Consider the following 19,727-nt stretch of genomic DNA (forward strand, 5'->3'; position numbering starts at 1 on the left):
AATGATTTTTCCCAAAAGCCTTTGTTTCAATGGGAGAGAAAAAAGAGGTCACCTTCTGCCCAGATTACTTAAATCTGTTTTGTTCTCCCCTGCCCCCCGCCCCCCTGATGATCTCAAATTTTAAGGACTCCTCTGTCCAACGTGAAACATATTCTAAAGAAATTAACAATGCTTTTGGGGCATTTAATGAATAATTATGCATGGAGGGTAATCCCACCAAGTACTGAGAGAAATTTCTCATTTCTGCAATCAGTTCTTGAACCAGCCTCAGCTATCAGATCTTTTAAACCCTGATGCTCGCATCAGAAGTTTAAACAGAGAACATATTGAGAAATAATACATCTGGAAAAGGCTTCAGGACCTTCTACCTTAAATTAGAGACATGTCATTATGTCTTCTTAGCATGCCTAACCATGTCCATGAAGTGGATGCTGCTACTCCCTCCACCCCCCCCCCCCCGGTGTGCTTGTGACAAAAATTGCTTTCTCTCCGATGGATACTTGCAGACACCTTTGCTTTCTCAATGGAGATTTTTAAAAACTAGTAAAGGTTAGTGGGAAAAGATCAAATACCTTAGATTTTGGCAGATACTGCAGGTGACCTGGCTGTAGTAATGTTAGGAAGTTATTTAAAAATCACAGATATGGCACTGCAAAAGTTGCTGAATTTCATCCACTCAGCCTAGATTTGAGATTCCTTCTCTTTTATGCTTAAAAGGCCTTTGAGAGGGTAGACCAGGAGTTTTTGCCAAGATGCTTCAGGCGTTTAATTCGGAAAACTCATTTCTGAATTGGGTGCTATGCTAATAATGTATTCCAACCCCAGGCAGTCTGTAATCCCTCAGAGTCTCTGCTCCTTGGTTTCCCATTAGCAGAGCATCTGTCTTCTCTCTCCTTTATTGTTTGCTCTCTGCGTGGGACCCTTAGTACATGGAATACAACAATGTAAGAAATTCATGGGATCACGTTCGGAGAGGGAAAGAATATAAAATTTTGCTTTATGCAGATGGTCTTTTTTATTTATTTTACACACAATTAAATTAAGCTATTAAACTGCACTGAACAAAATGGGAACTTCTCAGGCTTTAAGGTTTTTGGAGTCTCATGACAGGGGTTAAACTGAGGCAGAATGGTCTGGAACCATGTTCTGCATTTTCCCTGAAATACTTTGTGTCCTGCTGCCTTGCCCTGTCTTGCTGACAGTTCGGGAGTTTGGCTCACGTTGCTCCCACACTATGGCATCAGTCCCTCTTCCTGCTTTTTTGGCTTGTGCTTTACTCCTCTGATTAGTGCTCAGCTCCCTTCCTTCCCCTGCCCATGCACTTTGGGTAGAGCAAGGAGTACTTGTTCAAACTGTGCACAGACCTCTGCTGAAAAGCAGGACACTCCTTGGGAGCAGAATTTTGCCTCAGTGGTTAGGCATCTGGTGACCTCTGCAGACAGCATAACCTGTGCTACACTGGAGGTTTGAGGACCTCCATGTCCCAACACCCACTGGGGCTGTTTTTTGTCTTATAAGGTAGAGGCCAAATTGTGACTTCTTTCTTAGTTCTATGTGAAGAGCATTTCACTGGTGTCAGTGGGAGTTTTGCTTGAATAAGGAAAGAGAAAAATTCAATGAAGGCCTAAGAATTTGACGCTTCAATACTTGCTAAGGGGCAACTTGTGCAGTTCTTACTCATGCTAAGTAGCACCTCGCTCCAGATGTAATACTATTTACTTCAGATACACAAATTATGTATTATGAGATGATGGGTAAGAAGTTGTGTACGTCAGAACTTATCTTCCTAAAACATTAATGCAATTTTATTCAAAAACAGGTGTCAGAAAGAATTCAATTCAAAACACACACCAGCTAATACAAACAATTATTTCAGAAGTGGGCAAGCACCACTTTCTCACTAGCATTTTTTCTGACTCTCAAACAGAAAAATTTAGCGTGCTCTATTGACCCAGTGTTTGGCATGAGTTACACACAACTACAAGAACTTTATTTCCCTTTTAAGTGCACTTCAGTTACACAAATGTACGTTTCAGTGTAACATTAAGAACAGGAAAAGATAACCTGGCCTTTTTATCAGAATCTTACCAAGGAAAAGGATAGTGAAATGATGACTGGCATGTGATCAACTTGATTTTGCAACACATTCTTCGGGACACAGTGCTAGCCAAGGTAGAGCACAGTACAGTTACAAGAACCTTTCCATAAAACAGAATTTCATCTCTCCTCTTTCCTGTCTCTTCTGCAGTTTCCCAGAGTATGATTCTTGGGATCCATCTTTAAATGTTTACAACTTTTTCTACCTTATGAGGCAAACCATCAGCCTGGTCTGAACTCTCAATCCTAACTGGATGACACACTTTTTTTAAAAAAAAATTGTCTAATGCTGAATTATTCAGAAAATGCGGGGTTCCTTTTTTCCTTCATCCACACATTTCCCTAGCTTATTTACAGTATTGGGGTCAATATGTGCAGTTATCATTCTTTTGTGGACTTTGGAGATTTTGTTGGACTCTAGCTGGTCTCAAATTTCAAGACTCGGATTTCTTCAGGCGCGCAGCTTGGCAATATTTCACCAATGGCAGCATTCATCATTACCTTTCCTAGTCTTCATGCTTTTTATATGAACTCCTGGTTAGGAGTTTTCATCTTCAAAAATTTGTCCTCCAGGATTAGCTCCTCGGGTAAAATCCCAGCCCCACAGAAGTCAGTGGGAGGTTTGCCATTGACTTCCACTGAGCCAAAAATTCACCCCTTTTGTTATACGTGTAAACGTTTTGCATTGAGATGAACCCAGACAACAGCCAGCTCCATAATCTCCAGAATTTTGCATTAAGATCCAAATCCGAAATTCACAGGGCAAATCAAACTTCCAGATCCAAACACCTCAGAACACTAAGGAATTGTGCAGTTTGGGCCATCTCTAGTTCTGATGCAACATTCTAAAGCAAGATATCCTGATGATTCATTTCCCCACTGTCAAATCTGCTTACAATATCAAACTGGGACCCCACTGGCATCTTGCAAGCTGTTGAGAAAAACTAAAGAAAACTGGGACAATCCTCAGATTTTTTTTTTTTGATAAGTAACTATTTTATCTTGTTTCCTCCCAAACGGATTATGCTAATGCATAATATATCAGTTGTCTTTGTTTTCAGTGGTATCATCAGGGATCCTAATGATACTTTAACACAAGTGGTTTCTTTTCTTTTTGTTTCGAATATATAATAGACCAGATCCTACAAGCATTCTTGCTATGGGATGATCACAGGGCTTGAGAGCACTTGAAGAATTGAGTCCCCTGTTATAGAACATTCATAGATTAGCTGATCCCCTTCCAAGCCTTTTTTCCATTGTTTTTTTTTTTTTAAGATGTTTAATGAACACCCTTATCTGCCTTATGATTGGAATGTGTGTTTTAATAATTTATTTTTTAGGTAGACTGCATTTAAAAGTAAATATTACATTCACATACTTATCTAAACCTTCATTTACTACACTATTCCCATTAGATGGGAAACTAACTAACAAGCTATAGCTTTTGCCATTTACCTTTTCAACACAAGTCTATTTTCTGATTGAGAATCTCAGTTAACAGAGATGGTGCTCTTTGACTAATGCACTGTTTCCAAAGCTCACCTCTCAAGGGAGACCTACAACCATTTATACTTGCTGAGCTGGAAAATCAAACCGCTGACTCCAGCTGACACTAGCCCACATTACACTAAATAAAAACTATCTTCCTAGGGCCCAGCTCCCAGGATGGGGCTTCTCTATCTTCCACATTTCCAGGCTTAGCAATAGCATATGCAAAAACTACAAAGAATTATTAGATAGTTACTACTGCAATAGTGCTTAGAGACCCAAATTAGGGTCTGAGCCCCATGATGCCAGGTGCTTTAGAAACATACGATAACATACTCCCTGCCCAGGCTTCATTTTGTAGGAGGGAGTTATTGAACAGTTTCACATACCTCTGTGTATAAGTACAAGACTCTCTGGTTAACCAATCCTACAAATGAGTTCTATTCTATTCCATATCACATTAAAAACAGAAATATCCTATGGTAAAACAATGCTAACGTTGCAAAGTCATGTACTCAAAGGTTAGGAAATGCCAGAGGTTCTCGGCACCACTTTAATTTGGCCCCCCTGTGCGTATGCAGTATGATACTCTTTAATTATAGGCCCTTGCCCCTCCCCATCTCCTGCTTCTTACCTCCCCTTCCCCCCCACTGCCCCTCCTGCTACACTCCCCCTAGCTCCTATCTGTTTCCTCTGCTCTAATCCTTCCCCCCAGTCTCCTGCCTCTATTCTTCCTATGACCCAGTTCCTGCCTCCCCAACACTCTATGACTACCCCTATTCCTGCCTTCTGAGGTCTAATCCCTTCCTCCCCCAGGCTCCTGCCCCTGTCCCTTCCTCCCCCACCTTTCATTGCCTTCTCCTCTTCCATGCTGCCTCAATGCCAATAGGGGGTGCACTGAGAGCAGAGGAGAAAGCGCTCAGTTCCTGTGCCTGGTGCAGAGTAGGCCTGGCAGCCAGGAGGCGCACATGGAGGGACATCTCTGCTTAGCTCCTGCAGTGTAGGCTGGTGCGTTCTCAGTAATTTTATGGGGATGGTGCATTGCAATCTGGATAGCATTAGAACCTGAAGCATGCACCATGCAGCTGGAATCTTTGGCACATTTAGCTGCCAGACTCTACTGAGCATGTGCATTCTGAGGGGTTTGTTTCCCCCAGCAGCTTATAACTTGGTCAAATTTGGTGATTTTATTTTTTAAACGGGGATGGCAAAAGGCAATGCATTTTCCCTAATCTTTTTCACAGAAATGGCTGAACTGTGTGAGTTGCAACTTTTTTTTTTAATTATTATTATTATTATTATTAGCCTGAGGCAGACACCTGGTATGGAAAATTTCAGCGTAAATGGCTAAAGTTTGGCAAAGTTACAAGTAACTGAAAAAAGACCCTTATAATGGGAAGTGTCAGGTAACCTTAACTGTTGGCAGTGCTACTTGTGCTGCCTTCATTGCCATAGTATTGAGCACTTTCTACTAGTGTATTAAGCGATGTGACTAACATCTGTCATGTGTGGGTCATTTTCTCTCTCATCCCCTCTCTAGGGGGAAATTCTCTTGTCTCAGCCTCCACAAGATCCCTTCCCTTCCTTCCCCGCCTCGCCCCTCAATACTACTACCTCAGCAGAGAGAAGGGGAAAAACCCTATCTAAAAGAATGACAAAGAAGATAAAAGGTCTCAGACTTTGGTGACATTTTCTAAATGTTTTTGCCAACAACAATAATAAATTTATTTAAAATTACTTTATGGGAATTTAAACATTGAAGGGGAAAGACAAATTGGCCCTGATTAAAAATTACTGAACTATTTTTCTTTCCCCCCAGATTATACAGCAATTTATCAATAAAATGGAACAAGTAACGCCTGACTGGGATTATTTATTATAGTGGAAGGCATTTATTTTTACTCCACCAAGAACGGTGTCCCTGTTATGGCTAGTTAGCCATCTGTGTTCTACGAGCTTTCAGGGGAGGATTAAACTGTCATTTGTTTTATCTCCTTTCATGAAGTAACTATCATAACAGGAGTGAGACAAGACCTGCATGCTGCTAGACTTGCTACCTTAAAAAAAAGAGAGGGTGGGGAGCACTGGCATTTCCCCTGAAACCAAAAGAAATCTTTAAAGTTTATGTTCAATAGTGCCCTGCATTAAGTGTTCCCACTGGCAATTAATAGAGATTAATTATCTCAAGAATGTACTTATACTGTATTTTTTATCTGATTCACTCATTGAATTTAAGCAACACAATCCAGGTTTAAACTTTTATAGCAGTGGCAAGGTGCAGCGTCTGCTGTGGAGAGCTGGAATCGGGATGTCAAATTCAAAAATGGAGTGAGCCATGCACCTATTGTGTGGCCCTGGCTTTCCAGCCCTAGTCTTTAGCATATTCATCCATAACACTGGGTACAAGCAGAGCCTTTACCTGCTATAGCATCACTACTGCCACAGCATCATTCATTCTAGTACAGGGCTTCTTAGCTTGTGGGGCGCAAACCAAAATTGGGTCACCAGAATGTTTCATGCTGATGATGGGCCGACCAGGCCAAATTTGAGTGAGTAGTGCTGCCCCTCAGCACAAGCTGACAGCACCACTCACACAAATATGACCCAAGGGGTCCCCTGTCAGGGGAGCAGGGCCAAATCTGAGCAGTGCTGCAACTTTGGAGGTTGCCCAGACAGCCGCACAGGACAGGAGCTGCTGCTGTGGGGTGAGTGTAAGTTGGACTCTGAAACCCCCTCTAGGTCTGCCACCTACCCACCCCCAGGACCCCCTACTCAGGGGTAGCACCTTCTTATGTACTCGATCATGAAAGTCACTCGTTCCAAAATGGGTCCTGAGCCCAAAAAGGTTGAAAGCCGCTGCTCTAGTACCCCTTTGTCCCACTCCACCCTCTCATCTGCAACTCCACCAATAGCACTAAAGACTTGCAGTACTCCCTCCCTACAGGTGAAGAGAGAGAATCCATGCCCTCAATAAGAGAAAACAGGCGGAGAACTGAGAAGAATGTACCTGCCCCTAGTTTTGCTGGGTGTATCTATGTCCTGCCTTCAGGTTTGGTGGTGCAGAGGAACTTGCTCATAGTGAATAACCATGATAACATCTACATTTCATCCATAAAGATCTCTAAGTGCTTTACAGACAATGGGCCATATTCAAAAAATGCTCAGTGCCTAGCATCTCCTGTTGTGACACTTATGGACAGACTTCCAGAGAGGTCAGCATCTGATATGCAGCCAGTACACTGAGCTCTTTTGAAAATCTGGCCACCTATGTTGTTACTCAAATGGGAGTGGAAATCTTCTGAAAATCTGGCCCAGGAATCGCATCATCATTGTAATGCAGATGCCTCGGGAGTGGAGAGAGAGCCAGCGTGCTGCATGACTGTGTCAGGAGGGGACAATTTGGCCAAGCATGCCAGGGGAAACCTACACTCTTATGAGAAGTGCCACATGTTCTCCCAGATCAGACAGAATATCAGTTTTTACGGCCTCACTTTAAGATCCATAAACAGAAAGTTGCACTGAACTTAAAGCTGTTCTGTTAAAAATAGCACCACTCTGGTTGATGATCGGCTTGTGAGGCGTTCTTCGCCAGGTGACCAGGAGACATCACTTCGGCCGGCCGACCCTCATTGTGTCTCTTGCTGGGAGGGAGACGAGAGGCAACGACAATTGCTATTTCTAAGGGTTTGTGGGCACTGAAACATTGACAACCATGCAGCTGCCTCTAGGAGTCAATGGAAATGCTACATTGCTGTCTATGCCACAAGCCTGTGTCAGAACAGGGCTTTCCGGCTGAGTTATTATTTGGATTTCACCCATGGCCACAGTGTGCTAGGCACTTTCCAAATGCAGATGGAGACACAGTCCCTGCCCTGAAAAATGCAGTTAGGCGTGCCTGTGCTGAACGGCTCATTGCGTTTGTCGCATGTACAGGGTAACTCGGTTACAGAACGGCTGTGCTGTAGCTCAATGAAGCTGCCCCAGGATTTCCTAACATGATTTATAACCATATTATCCTGTTCACACTGCAAATAAAAGCCACGTGAGAACATGGGTGCCTGAGTTAGACAACTGCTTGTTGGTGGGGCTGGAATTATAATATAGGCAGCCTGAAAGCAGCTATTCCGTCATCGCCTTTTGAAATTTATGGCTGTAATATAGGAGTGGGGCCAGAAGTTGGCCTAGATCAGTGGGTGTTTTTTTTTTCTCTAACTCTGACCAGAAAGGGGCTGCAGCAAGCTAAAGGAGAATTTCCCTGGCACAGGAGCATCGTAAGTGTGGCAGATGTTGTCCAGCCTAGGGGCGTGCCTGGGGGCATGCTGTCATGGGAGGAGGAGTGGCCAGACCACTGATGCCTCAGCGGGGGTCGTCTCTGTTGGGCCTGGCAAGGGGCGTAGCAGAGAATCTAGCCTAACACAGTTTAAGCTTTAAATGTGACCATTTTTCCAAACGCATCCACAGGGTTATTTCAGACTAACATCTGCCATTGGCATGGTGATAGAAGCTCCCGCCATTGGCACGGTTAAAACCAGACTGGACAAAACACTAGGAAACAATCCAACATTGGCGGGGGGTGGATTGGATGATCTCATAATTCAGTAGTGTCCCTGTCTCTAACATCTCTACTTCAGTGTTACGGTGACATCCGGAGGGAATCCAGAGTTGAAGCTGCATGGAGATTTGTACCTACAGTGGAGATTAAATTGCTTTGTTGCATCTAAAAAGCCCTGCATATGAGCTACAGACTTATAGCACTTACTCTTAAGGGAACGACTGGCTTTTCAAAGCAGCTAGGAGTAACTCTGTTCAGTAGTTTAGGGGTCAGAAGCAGTTAAAATGGCTCTCTTTAAATAAAGGCTTACAGCCTCACCTTTCTTTTAGCTGCCTCCAGCTAACTAATGGCAGCGCTGTAGCATTTCAAACTTTAGGCCCTCTGTAAGCCTAGAGTAAAGAAATAGGCTAGATTTTAATATATAAACAATTCCCAGCATTCTTGTTGTGATTTGTGCCACGGGAAGCTGCTGGAGGATGTGTTCTTTGTAAAGCAATCAGTTTACAATGCAGACAATGGAGGGTTCAGAGCTTCACTGCATCTCCTGGCTCCCGTAGCAGCCTCCCACAGCCTGTTCCTGAGGCAGCACACAGCAAGCCCTCCCCAGGCTCCTGCGGACTTGTTAGGGCTCACCCGTAAAAGCTCCAGCCTCACAAACTAGTACCAAGGGATGTCCTGAGTGAACCAGAGTTCACCCTAGGATCCCTACAACCTCTGCTTCCTAGGGAGTGTTTGCTGCCAGCCTACCTGCTCCAGGACCCCTGTAGCTAGAACAGAGGGTGGGGCTGAGCGCAGGAAGAGCGGCTGCTCAGAAAATGGGTGGGGTGGGATGGGGTGGGGGGGTTCAGCAGAAATGTTCAACTTTTTGTCTAAAACATTAAAATAAAATATTTTCTGCTGAAAACCAAAAGATTTTGACTAAAAAGGTTTTGGACCAACAGTTTGGGGGTTTTAGCTGAAAGGTTTTCAGTTTTTCAACAAATTATTGAAATGTTCTGAGGAAAGCAGGCACTGTCCATGCACAATTTGTTTAGTCAAAGTCCCTATTTTCTATTGAATCACAGTCTCAATGGAAAATTTTCAATCAGTCCTAAGCATCAAGTAGGGCAGGGTTGCTAAGAGTCCCTTATTACAAGGGACGTCCCTTATATTTTCATCGCTGTACAACAAGATCAGGAGTTGCTGAGTGCTGCAATAAGCAGTAAGAAATACCCCTGGAAAATGTAGGTGAGTACTGCTTATTATTATTAATATAATATATGTTATAATATCATTAATAATATTGCGAGGAGGGTTAGGGCGGGGGTGCTAAGAAAACAGTTCATTGTATTTCAAAAACAAGGTTGGCAGATTGGAAGATGAAGGTATTTCAGAGATTGCAGAGAGTAATATAAAACCTGTAGGCTGTTTAAAGGAGAAATTACCAGGTCAGAATATAGGGCATCTCTTTGCATTTGAATAAGCAGGTGTTTGGCTTGCAGGAGAAGTAGTTTTTATTGGAAGGGAATCCGAGCAAGCTAACATTTTTCAACTAAAACAAGAATTACTTGAAATATGGTGCTTTGCAAAACTTTTCAGTGCAATTACAAGTATTTTGATTTCTCCAGAATTTCCTGTTTTTGACAAAAAAAAAAAAAATCAAAACAAAAAAATTCTGGAAATATTTTTGAAAAATATCAGTGTGTTTTCTTTTGGTGGTAAAATCCCACTCACTTTTTTTTTACTTTCCTCCCCTTTCTTCCACTGGAAAATGGAGGGGTTGGGGAGTAAAAACAGTGAGAAAATATGGGATTTTCCCCACCAAAATTTCAAATGAAATGAAAAAAGGTTCATTGTATTCTGAAAAAAAAGTGTTACCTTTTTTCAAGCGGTTCTAGTTGTGGTGACACGTAGGATGGGACTGGGGGATTATACAAGTAGGAAGGTAGATATGATTCCTACACTAGAGATTTCGTTGATTTTTATGGGTTGAATTGATGAGAAATGCCCTTGAGAAGCCCCGGAACTGCCAGTTAAAGTTTTTGGTGTGGGACAAGCATTGTTTGAGGTTGTGGGAAGAAGATATTAATACCCTCATTACCTAGGGAAGGGGGTAACCTCAGACACTGAGCCTCCAAAAGGATGCTACTGTTTCAATAAATAAGGAGCCAGATGCTGTAAATTCAGCATATTGATTCTTTCATTTGTCATCCTGTAAGCAAACATTTGACACTCCTCTCTGATTTCAGTTCCCAAACATCATCTCATCTTAACCTTGATACTGTCATTCAATCAAATCACTTTCTGTCTGTTGAATTGCTTGTAGAATCCTCCCCTTAACTGAACAAACATTTTATTTTTGGAACACAGCTGAGCAGCGTGCTCCATTTTCCTTTTCATGAATCAGCCCCTAACAGCACTTGCAAAGTCACTGGGTGTGTTGAGAGAAAATTAGTTGTTCCTCCGTGGCGGACAGTTTTCAGCGAACCACTCTGCAGCTCCACGCAGTTCGTAGCAGAATAGTGATTAGAACTATGCCTTTAATAAAGCAACACTGTATACAGTGATGCCATAATGCAGTCTAACGAGTCTCACCTCTTGTTATGATTGGTATTCCCCAGATGTTTGAGTCTGAGCTTAGGCTTGGCAAGCTTTGTGGCTGCAGTTCAAGCCCAAAGCTTGAACAGCTCGTGTTTACTCTTATAATTTATACTGTGAGATGATTTATAGACAGTTATGCACTTGGTTTCATGACTACAACTTCAGACTAAGGGCCTGAGCCTGCTGCCACTGAAGTCAATGGCAAAACCCCCGCTGACTTCAGTAGGTGCAGGGACAGGCTCAAAGGCTAACTGGTCTCACGCTACACATCAGCCGGCACAAAACACCACCACCAACGTTCACTTTAAAAACAAGCAAACAGAAGAAAGGCCTGAAATCTTACTTACTAGGAAGTCTTCTTCACAGTACACTTTACCATTGACATTGTAGAAGGCTTTTCCTCGCAGTCTTCTCCCTGTTAGTAAAATATTTTACTGTCAGAGTCTTGTACTCCATTTCCATAGCAAGAGTCTCCAATATGAATTTTTTTTTTTTTAAACAGATGATGCACTTGACACCATCCAGAATGATATGCTCAACATTTGACCTCAGGGCCACTCCCTCCCCATTATTTCACTTTTCTAATTTGCATTATTAGTTAATATTTATATTACAATAGTGCCCCGTACTCAGTGGGGATTGGAGTCCTATTGTGCTAGGCACTCTACAAACACAGAAAAGAGACAATCCTTGGCTGTAAGGGTCACACCGCTTGAATGCTCGTTTTCTTAAAGAACAGTTATTGTCCAAAAAGTATGAAATAAATGTCATGTTCTTACATAACATCTCCAGACCCAATTGCATCTGCTAATGCTGCTGACAAAAACTGCTTGTGTAAAACCCACTGGTGAGCGTATGTTATGGGTCCCTTGCTGTGCCAATCCACAGAGGATATGAGTTGCTAGAGACACATACTAGAAACTTGTGGCTCTTTAGCTCAAGCTGTAGTAGCTTTTACTTTTAGTTTTGAAGTTCCGGGTTCAGTGACAATACAGCTAACAGAGTGAACTGGATTGTAGTCTGGGTTGTTCATCATCAACAAAATTGACAGCTAACTTTTAACTGCAGGATCTTTATTACTGGTCATGGAACCCAGCTTGACTTTCAGATCCCAGTATAAGAAATTAGAAACAAAAGCATCTTAACTTTTTCTAACTTGTAAATTGAGAACATTTTATTAACACCCGCAAGCACCTTAAACTGGCAATATGCTCAGGTGATGGAGGGGGGAAACCGATCTCAGTTTCAACCTTTGAGGCCTTACTATATTATGAGTAGCAGTTTAATTGTATTTATAACATGTGTGTTCATCATATAAACTCTGGACCTCTTTACAGTTTAAAAATATGACAGGCTCCAGATTAATCTCAACAAACACCGTGTTATACAGGAACTCGGACACCCCACAACCAACCAGTCACTGAGACACAAAGGGTCTGAGTCTCCTCTCTCTTTTACAATGGCATAAATCAGTAGTTATTTCAGTGTCAAACCCAGTGTGCGTAAGAGAAGAATCAGGCCAAAGGAGCCAAACTCTTCCTGTTGTAACTCATCTCCTGTCCACTGAACTTTGTTCATCACCAGGGATTTAATTGGCCCAAGCTACCACCCATTCTGGTGTGCCCATCAAACCATTAAGAGGCAGCAGCTTGGGTGAAGAGAATGCAATATGCCCCGTTAAGGGCCACACACAAGAAGCCATTTCCAGTGCACAACAATTTGATTGAACCTACAGACCTCTGAACACCATAAAGGTACCCTATGCTTACAGGCCAATGATGATGCTCTTCAAATACACTAACTATATATACAGTGAAACTACTTTTATTGTGTAAAACATGCACTATTCCTCCCTGCACTCCAAAGGAACAAACTTGGATACTCACAGACCCAGAAAAAGAATAAGTTCCAGAGACGAGCCGCTCCACCATAAACCCTGGACTATCAGCCTCCAGTAGTTTAAATCTGAGGGCTGTGCGCTGGTGAGCCAGCTAGCAGAATGCACTTGGGAGGGGGGCCGAGAGAAATCTTTACAGTTTCTCTAAACAACACTGAGGAAAATGTGATTAATTTTAAATGTTTAAAAATGTCTTTTAGAGCTGCTGTGGTCTGACCATGGGAAGCTGTGTGTGGCACGGAGACGTTTGGACCGGAGCTGACACTTTTGGGTAATCACATGCTGTATGTGGTTGGCTGGAGGTTTGTTGGCATAGCCAAGGGAAATGTTTCCTTTCAATACAAATTTCTGAAGTGTAGCTCTCACAAGCTGCTGTCTCTTGGTGCTATTGGTAGGTGGACACTCGTGTTTAAAGTCCCTTCTGTAAAACGGATCCATTCATGGAAACAAGTCATTGCGCTATCTGACTGACTTATAAACCTTCAGCCAGACTACTCTTCAGTAGATAGACCCGCAAGAGGACCATTTACACAAGTATTAAGGGACAATTTTTCAAAGGCGTGTATGTGTTAAACTGTGCACACTGTTGCTGCACCTGATTCTGCCTGCATGCACAAAACAAGGCTCTTGACTGAGTGCAGTTCCTCATTCTGCATGTGTGTGTGCATTCAAATGACCTTTGACAATTCGGTTCTCAATGTGAACTGACTCCTATAGATCCTCACTCAAAATGCAACCTGCAGCAGATATACTGTGGTGTTTGGGAACAGGCAGGCAGCACTTTGGAAGATTACCACTGTGAGGACACAGCCCAGTAGCCTGAGTCACAGCGATAGGCTCTTTAGAGCAGTCTTACCTATTGGTTAGCCCTCCTTGTGCTCATCTGAAATTTAACCCTGTAGTGACTGTGTGCCATGTAAGTGGTGAACATGCTGCCTCTTGGGGGTGTGGCCCAGGTGTAAGAGCTGTCCTTCTCTCCCTATGTCACCTCCCACAACTCTCCCCTCTCTGATCTTTGTCTTCTCCCCGTTTAGTTTAATCTTAGCTGTTGTAACCCTCTAACCTGCCTCGTCGCTCTGCTTGCAGAGCTGCCTCCCAGATACCTCTCCCCTGCATGTCCTCCCCACCGCCCAGAGCCTTGCCATTCCCTGAAACCTGCTTCCTAACCCTGCCCTCAGAAGCCAGGGCACAGCTGTCACTGCTCTCCCTCCCAAAGCCCTCCTTCTCTATTCCACGCCTCCTCCAGCAGCCGGATCCAGGCTGGAACCCTCCTTCCACCCTACCTGACCCCTCAAGATGGAGCCCTAGTGCCTGCTCCTCATCCCATCAGTTGTTGCCCCCTTCTTCCTTCGGGACAGCATCGCCAATCCAGTTGGCCATCCCATAGCCCACTCACAAAATTCAGTTTATCTAAGTGCATTCACCCTCCAGAGACAAAAGACCCAAATCACTGCAACCACTCAGGCTCCAGTCACCTGTAACCTGCCTTAGAAACTTCTTCAGGCCAATGTGCATCTGCTTGCTTTGTGTAAAGGAGACAGTACCCTACATGTGTCACCATCTGCCAAGGCAAGGATCTCAGCCAATCACAGATCAGCCACATTTCACCTTATCACCTTGTAAATGGCACACAAATCTGTGCTGACAGGACACAGCGCTACATGAGCAGCTGCCTTACTCCTTTCCAGGCAACTCCTTCTCTCAGATCCCTACCACCCACCCTGACAATTACTCACCTGAGTCCTGAGCTCAGCCTGAAGTCAGTGAACAAGGAGGCACTGGTCACATCCCATTCCCTCTCCCCCGCTTTCAAAACCACACAAAGCGTGACAAAAATGATTTTTGTGGTAACATGAAACTCTGTTTCGCTTGCATCTTTAATCACCGGGTAAAGCTCTTTACTGCCGCATATGCTGTACTCCTCTGCCATCCATATTATCCCTTAATCACACAAGCCACTGGGATCCAGGCAACATCAAAGGCTGGTTTCCATGGGTCTCCTGAAGTGTCACTCTGGCTCATTCTAAAACTGTTTTTTCCAGTCCTCTGCCTTGCCCCTGAACACATGTGGCTTGTGCCAGCTTGTAGAGGAGTTACACCCACTGTGGGCCCAGGCTTGTCTGCCCAGTCTCTGTTACCCAGTTCAGAGCCAAGTGGCAGTCACAGATCTAAAACCAAAAAAAGAGCTCCTGTGTGGTTCTTGACACTGTGACATGGTTGTGCATACCCTCGGATTCAGAGCTGGCCGGCGTAAGTACCTGCTGCTTGCTATCTGAAAGCAAGTAGGAATAAAGTGGCCTCACTATGGCCAGGAGCTTCTGCTTGTCCACTAAGTAACATTCCCATATTACACACAATGATGCCCAACCTGTGAGTCGGTGCAGAAAACTCATATTACTATTTTAAATGGTAATTCTCTTTCTCCTTCTCACCCCCCTTCACCCATATTCACTGTCACCAGCAGCCCAGGCAATGAAGTGCCAAATCCTGGACTCTAGCCTGATGTGATCTCTGCAGAGAAAGGTATCCTCGCCCTAGGCTAGGGCAGCCATGGCAGCCTCATGGTGCACAGTTGAAATGGTGTCAGGGAGAATGGCGCTGATCCACAGGCCCTGCCCTGTACTCCAAAGTGCCTTGCATCCTGGGATACAGGAAGCCCTGCAGAGCACAGCTCCATGGAGAGTCCCCAAAGCCAACCCCAATTTTTTCCAGAGCAAGGCACAACTGAAGCAGTTCCACTGCGTCAGGACTTTCCAGGACTGCAGAGAAGGGAGCACAATGTGGCCCAGAGCAAATTGAGCCCCAAAGCCCTCAAATGCACTTCTTTTCCTGAGCACTTGACTGACAGCCGGTCGCCCTGTGAAATAATATAGCTTCAGCAAACCAGAGCACAGGAAAACTCTATTATTAGTGGCTCGCCACACTGTGGTAGTTTTCACCAACTGTGCAGCATGCAACCCCCTGCAGCCTGATTAGACACTGCTCTCAGAAGTTACCATTCCATATGCCCACAACAAAGATGGCCACCTCAACCTCCCCTTTGATGTAATACAACATGTCAATTTCTGAACATGATTTTAACTCAGACTTTTATATAGCACCTTGTATCCCAAGATCTCACAGTGCTTTACAAATGAAAGCAAACACGATAATTCCTATTTTACAGAAGGGAAAACTGAGGCACGGAGAGACAAAGCGACTTGCGTAAGCTCACATAACATATCAATAGCATAATGCTTCCTCACCTGGCAACTAGTATTCTTAATAATAATTAATAAGCCTAACAAGACTTTTACCTTGAAGGAGTTTATTTGGTCAAGGATAATACAATCCTTGTATTATCCAAACACCACAAACTCCTACAGAACTTTGGTCTCTACATATGTGTTTCAGAAAAATAAGCAATGATGTGCATTCCATTCACTGTACTGAATAACTGAATTCAGTATAATTAAGCTCCAAACCCTCCACTATTGTTGACCAGCTAGTGAATACCCAAAAAATTATTATAGTTACTGCTCAGCCAGCTAGAGTGAGTAAAAGCCAATACCTATTGGTCCAAAAAATAGCTGCTAAGTTTCCCCTTCTAACAACTATATCTGTGTACCCCACTGCTGGCTACTGTCCTCTTTTGCAGCGTATTGTAACCACTTTCTAAAAGTCAGAGACTGACAAAACCAGAAGCAACATGCAGATAGATCACTAAATCAGTTATAATAAATGGCCTGGCCTAGAGTCCTTAGATGCTTGTGGGACTTTTTGTACCATCACTGCAGTTGTGTTTCATAAACACTGTGCTTGCTTCCTTCCTTCTTCTGTGGTTAGCTGGATAGAGACCCTGGCACGTCTGCCTTGTCTGACCAGTTTTCAACAGCACAGAGGAAGTGACTCTCAGTTTCACACCTGCCTGGTACCAGAAAAACAACAGGTCAGCCTGGGACACAGCCTGTTTGTAGCTCCGGTAGGCATACCTGTGGTCGCTTTAATCTCACTAGCATGGGTAAGAACATCAGCATAGATGTGGTGGCACGGGCTTTATTGCAGGCCATCTACCAGAGTACAAGCTGCCAGGGTGCTTGGATATGCAGTCTGATTGTTAGCAGGTGCTGAAGCCTGAGCCACCTTATCTACACTACCACTGTTACCTGGGCTAGTTTAATTAAAGTTAGTGTGGCTGTGCGCGCGCGCGCACACACACACACTCACTCTCTCGCAGTGTAGACTTACCCAAAGAGATTGCCTATAAGATTATCCACCGTTGACACTGGCTGTCCACCCCTGCTCCCTCCTGCCTTCCCCACACCTCAGCTGCTGTTGACAACAGTCAAACTGTTAGCAGAGATGAAGTGAGCTGTAGCTCACGAAAGCTTATGCTCAAATAAATTGGTTAGTCTCTAAGGTGCCACAAGTCCTCCTTTTTTTAATACTGTTACAGAAAGCATGATCTAGACCTAATGAAACAAAATATGATTGAGGCCTGGTCGCAGTAGATCTCAATGAAGCTTTTTGTAACTGCTGAAAATTGTCCAGTCCCCTCTATGCTAGTAGCTAAAGCATTTTCAGTGCCATTTAGGACGGGAAAACCTGTTATCAACAATGGCTAGTTGTTCAATGTAGATGTAAAGTTGCCTTTATTAAGTCACAAACTCTTAGGCCACATCTACATTAGCACTTATGATGGCAAAACTTCTATTGCTCAGGGATGTGAAAAACACCCACCCCCCCTGAGTGACATACGTTTTGCCAGCATAAGCACTCATGTGCACAGCACTACGTCAGCAGGAGACACTCTCCTGCCGACACAGCTATCGCTGCTTGTTGAAAGCTCTCTTCCGTTGGCAAAACGCAGCGATGTGAGCGCTCTTACAGCAGCACTGCTGTAAGCTTGTAAGTGTCGACATGGCCTTAGTGGGGAAGGTTCTGATCTCAGTTACACGGGTATGGGTGTAACTGAAATCAGAATTTGTCCCAGCAACTCAACCTCTCCTTCTGTGAAATGGGGGTAGTAATAGCTCCCTGGGTGACACAGCTGTTATTAGGCCTAATTACTATTTGTAGAGTGCTTTGAAGTTAAAAAGTGCCAAATATTATTATAATGTGTGTAAAATTCTTTCATGAGTAAAAACATGCACGTTTTGGGAATTAGAATTGACTAGTATCATATTATGAGTGAGATCATATGAAAAGCCTGTATTGTTTGCCTGACTAATGTTGGTTAAGAACACACCACTATTTCTATATAATGGGAATGTCATGCATCTAAACTTCAGCCCCCAGGACAACACATGACACACCTCCAAGACTGTCTGTCCATTTGGAAGAAAATACATGGCCACATTCCTCACAATCACAATCTTGTTGCGTGGAACAAGGAGCCTATATTTTGCTCAGAAAATCTAATTAGCACATCCTGGTGTGATGAACAGTCAGAAGTCAGATGTGGGTACATCATTTCCTGAGGTGAGAACAGCTCCCTAATTAAAGCAAATTTGATTATAAATGTCTCAGTTGTTAAGGTTACCAACCTGGACTATTATGTAGAAAGTGAAATCCTCACCTCTCATTCCTGTTGTCTGAAGGTACAATATAAGGAATACTCTTGCGTGGGTCTGTGCACAAAGCTGGTGGAGAACTCCCTGAACCTAAAGTTCTAATACCATTTCTCCAGAAGAGGGCATCATGCATTCCCCTAGTCATCCAGGGAGCTTCTGCACTGTCAGCAATAAGAAAAGAGCCGACAGACAGAAGTGCTAGGGAGAGCTATGGCTTCTCTATTGTAACAGCTGCTATGCCCCATTGCAACTAATGACCAGAAATATAGAGTGGGATTTCTCAAAGCACTCAACACTGGCCCAACTCTGCTTCCACTGAAGTCAATGGCTGAATGGAAGCAGAGGAATGCCTAAACTGAGCACTTTGGAAATTGCACCTATAAACTAGGAGTCCCTGCTTGAAAAGCATGAATATAACCATGGTGTCCTATTATAACTGACTCCTCTGGAGAACATGAGACACTGATGCAAGATATAGTGATGCATTTTTAGTAGGCATCCTTTCCACTATTACTTTTATTTTACAATTTCCACTTCACTAGACATGGAATTACACCACCTCTCTGAGGGATGCAACCACTAAGAGTTCTGATTCATGACTCACAAGGCTTCCCAGGCACACAGTAATTCCTGGTTTCTCATGCCTGACTGATTAATGAATTGTGCACATTTGTTTTATTGAGCAATGTTAACAGCTCAAGATGTCATCTTTGTAATGAATGATGTTAGGACAGCATCATTATATAGGTTACATACTAGCATTTGCATTTGGTGACATCTGAAGGTTTGCATGCTAACCTGACATGTAAACATACACACACAGCCAAGTTGCAGCAGCAGAGAATTGACTATATTGCATCTGACTCAAAAGAGGGAAGCAAAGCTCTGGAGCTCTGCACACTGACTTTGAACTACACTCATAGCAGCACATATGCTGAGTCCAATTTAAGGTTCTATTAGCATTTCCATTATAAACTTGGGACCAGATTCTTTGCTGCCCCTCCTGGGGGACTCAGCCCAGAAGGTACAGCCCAGGAGGAGGTGCCAACCTTTGTGCCCAAATGTCCCTTGGCATTAGTATAGGGCTGCTCTAACTTAGAACAGCCTTACCTCTGCAGTGCAGGATCCCTGAAGCACTGAGCACTACAAACAGGCTTCTTTCTGCCCTGCTCACTATGCTGCAGCCATCATGGGAAAACAGTAAATTGGCCCTGTGCTGCCCCATGCCAGGGGAATTCTTCCCCGGTCCACTGTGTCTCCTTTAGACTCCTACACAATATCAGAATACCATATGGGCTCAGCCTGGGCACCAGGATTGGTGCCTTAGATTGTGAGCTCTTTGACACAGGGACACTATATCTTTACTTGCTATGTAAGGCATCATGCATTCCTATGGTACCAGTCCTGCCAACCCCAAGTATTCAAAAATCATGAATTAGACCTCAAAATCACTGGCTTAAAAACATGAGACTTTTAGAAATAATAAAAATAATAAATGTTGGGTATTTTTTATTCGGCTTCAGGTTTAGGGTCACATTTTCAATCTTTTCTCTTCATCCCT

General features: G+C 43.6%; 1 protein-coding gene across 1 annotated transcript in view; it reads right to left on the reverse strand.

Annotated features, from left to right (window-relative positions):
• The window catches only part of WTIP (WT1 interacting protein), a 114,964-nt gene that overhangs the window by 21,346 nt on the left and 73,891 nt on the right, over positions 1–19,727 (reverse strand). The window contains exon 3 of the mRNA XM_074968772.1: positions 11,065–11,132. Within this exon, the coding sequence (XP_074824873.1) occupies positions 11,065–11,132 (68 nt within the window). The remainder of the gene's footprint in view (positions 1–11,064; positions 11,133–19,727) is intronic.

The sequence above is a fragment of the Natator depressus genome, chromosome 12 (genome assembly GCF_965152275.1).
Source record: "Natator depressus isolate rNatDep1 chromosome 12, rNatDep2.hap1, whole genome shotgun sequence".
In the NCBI taxonomy this organism is placed as follows: Eukaryota; Metazoa; Chordata; order Testudines; family Cheloniidae; genus Natator; species Natator depressus.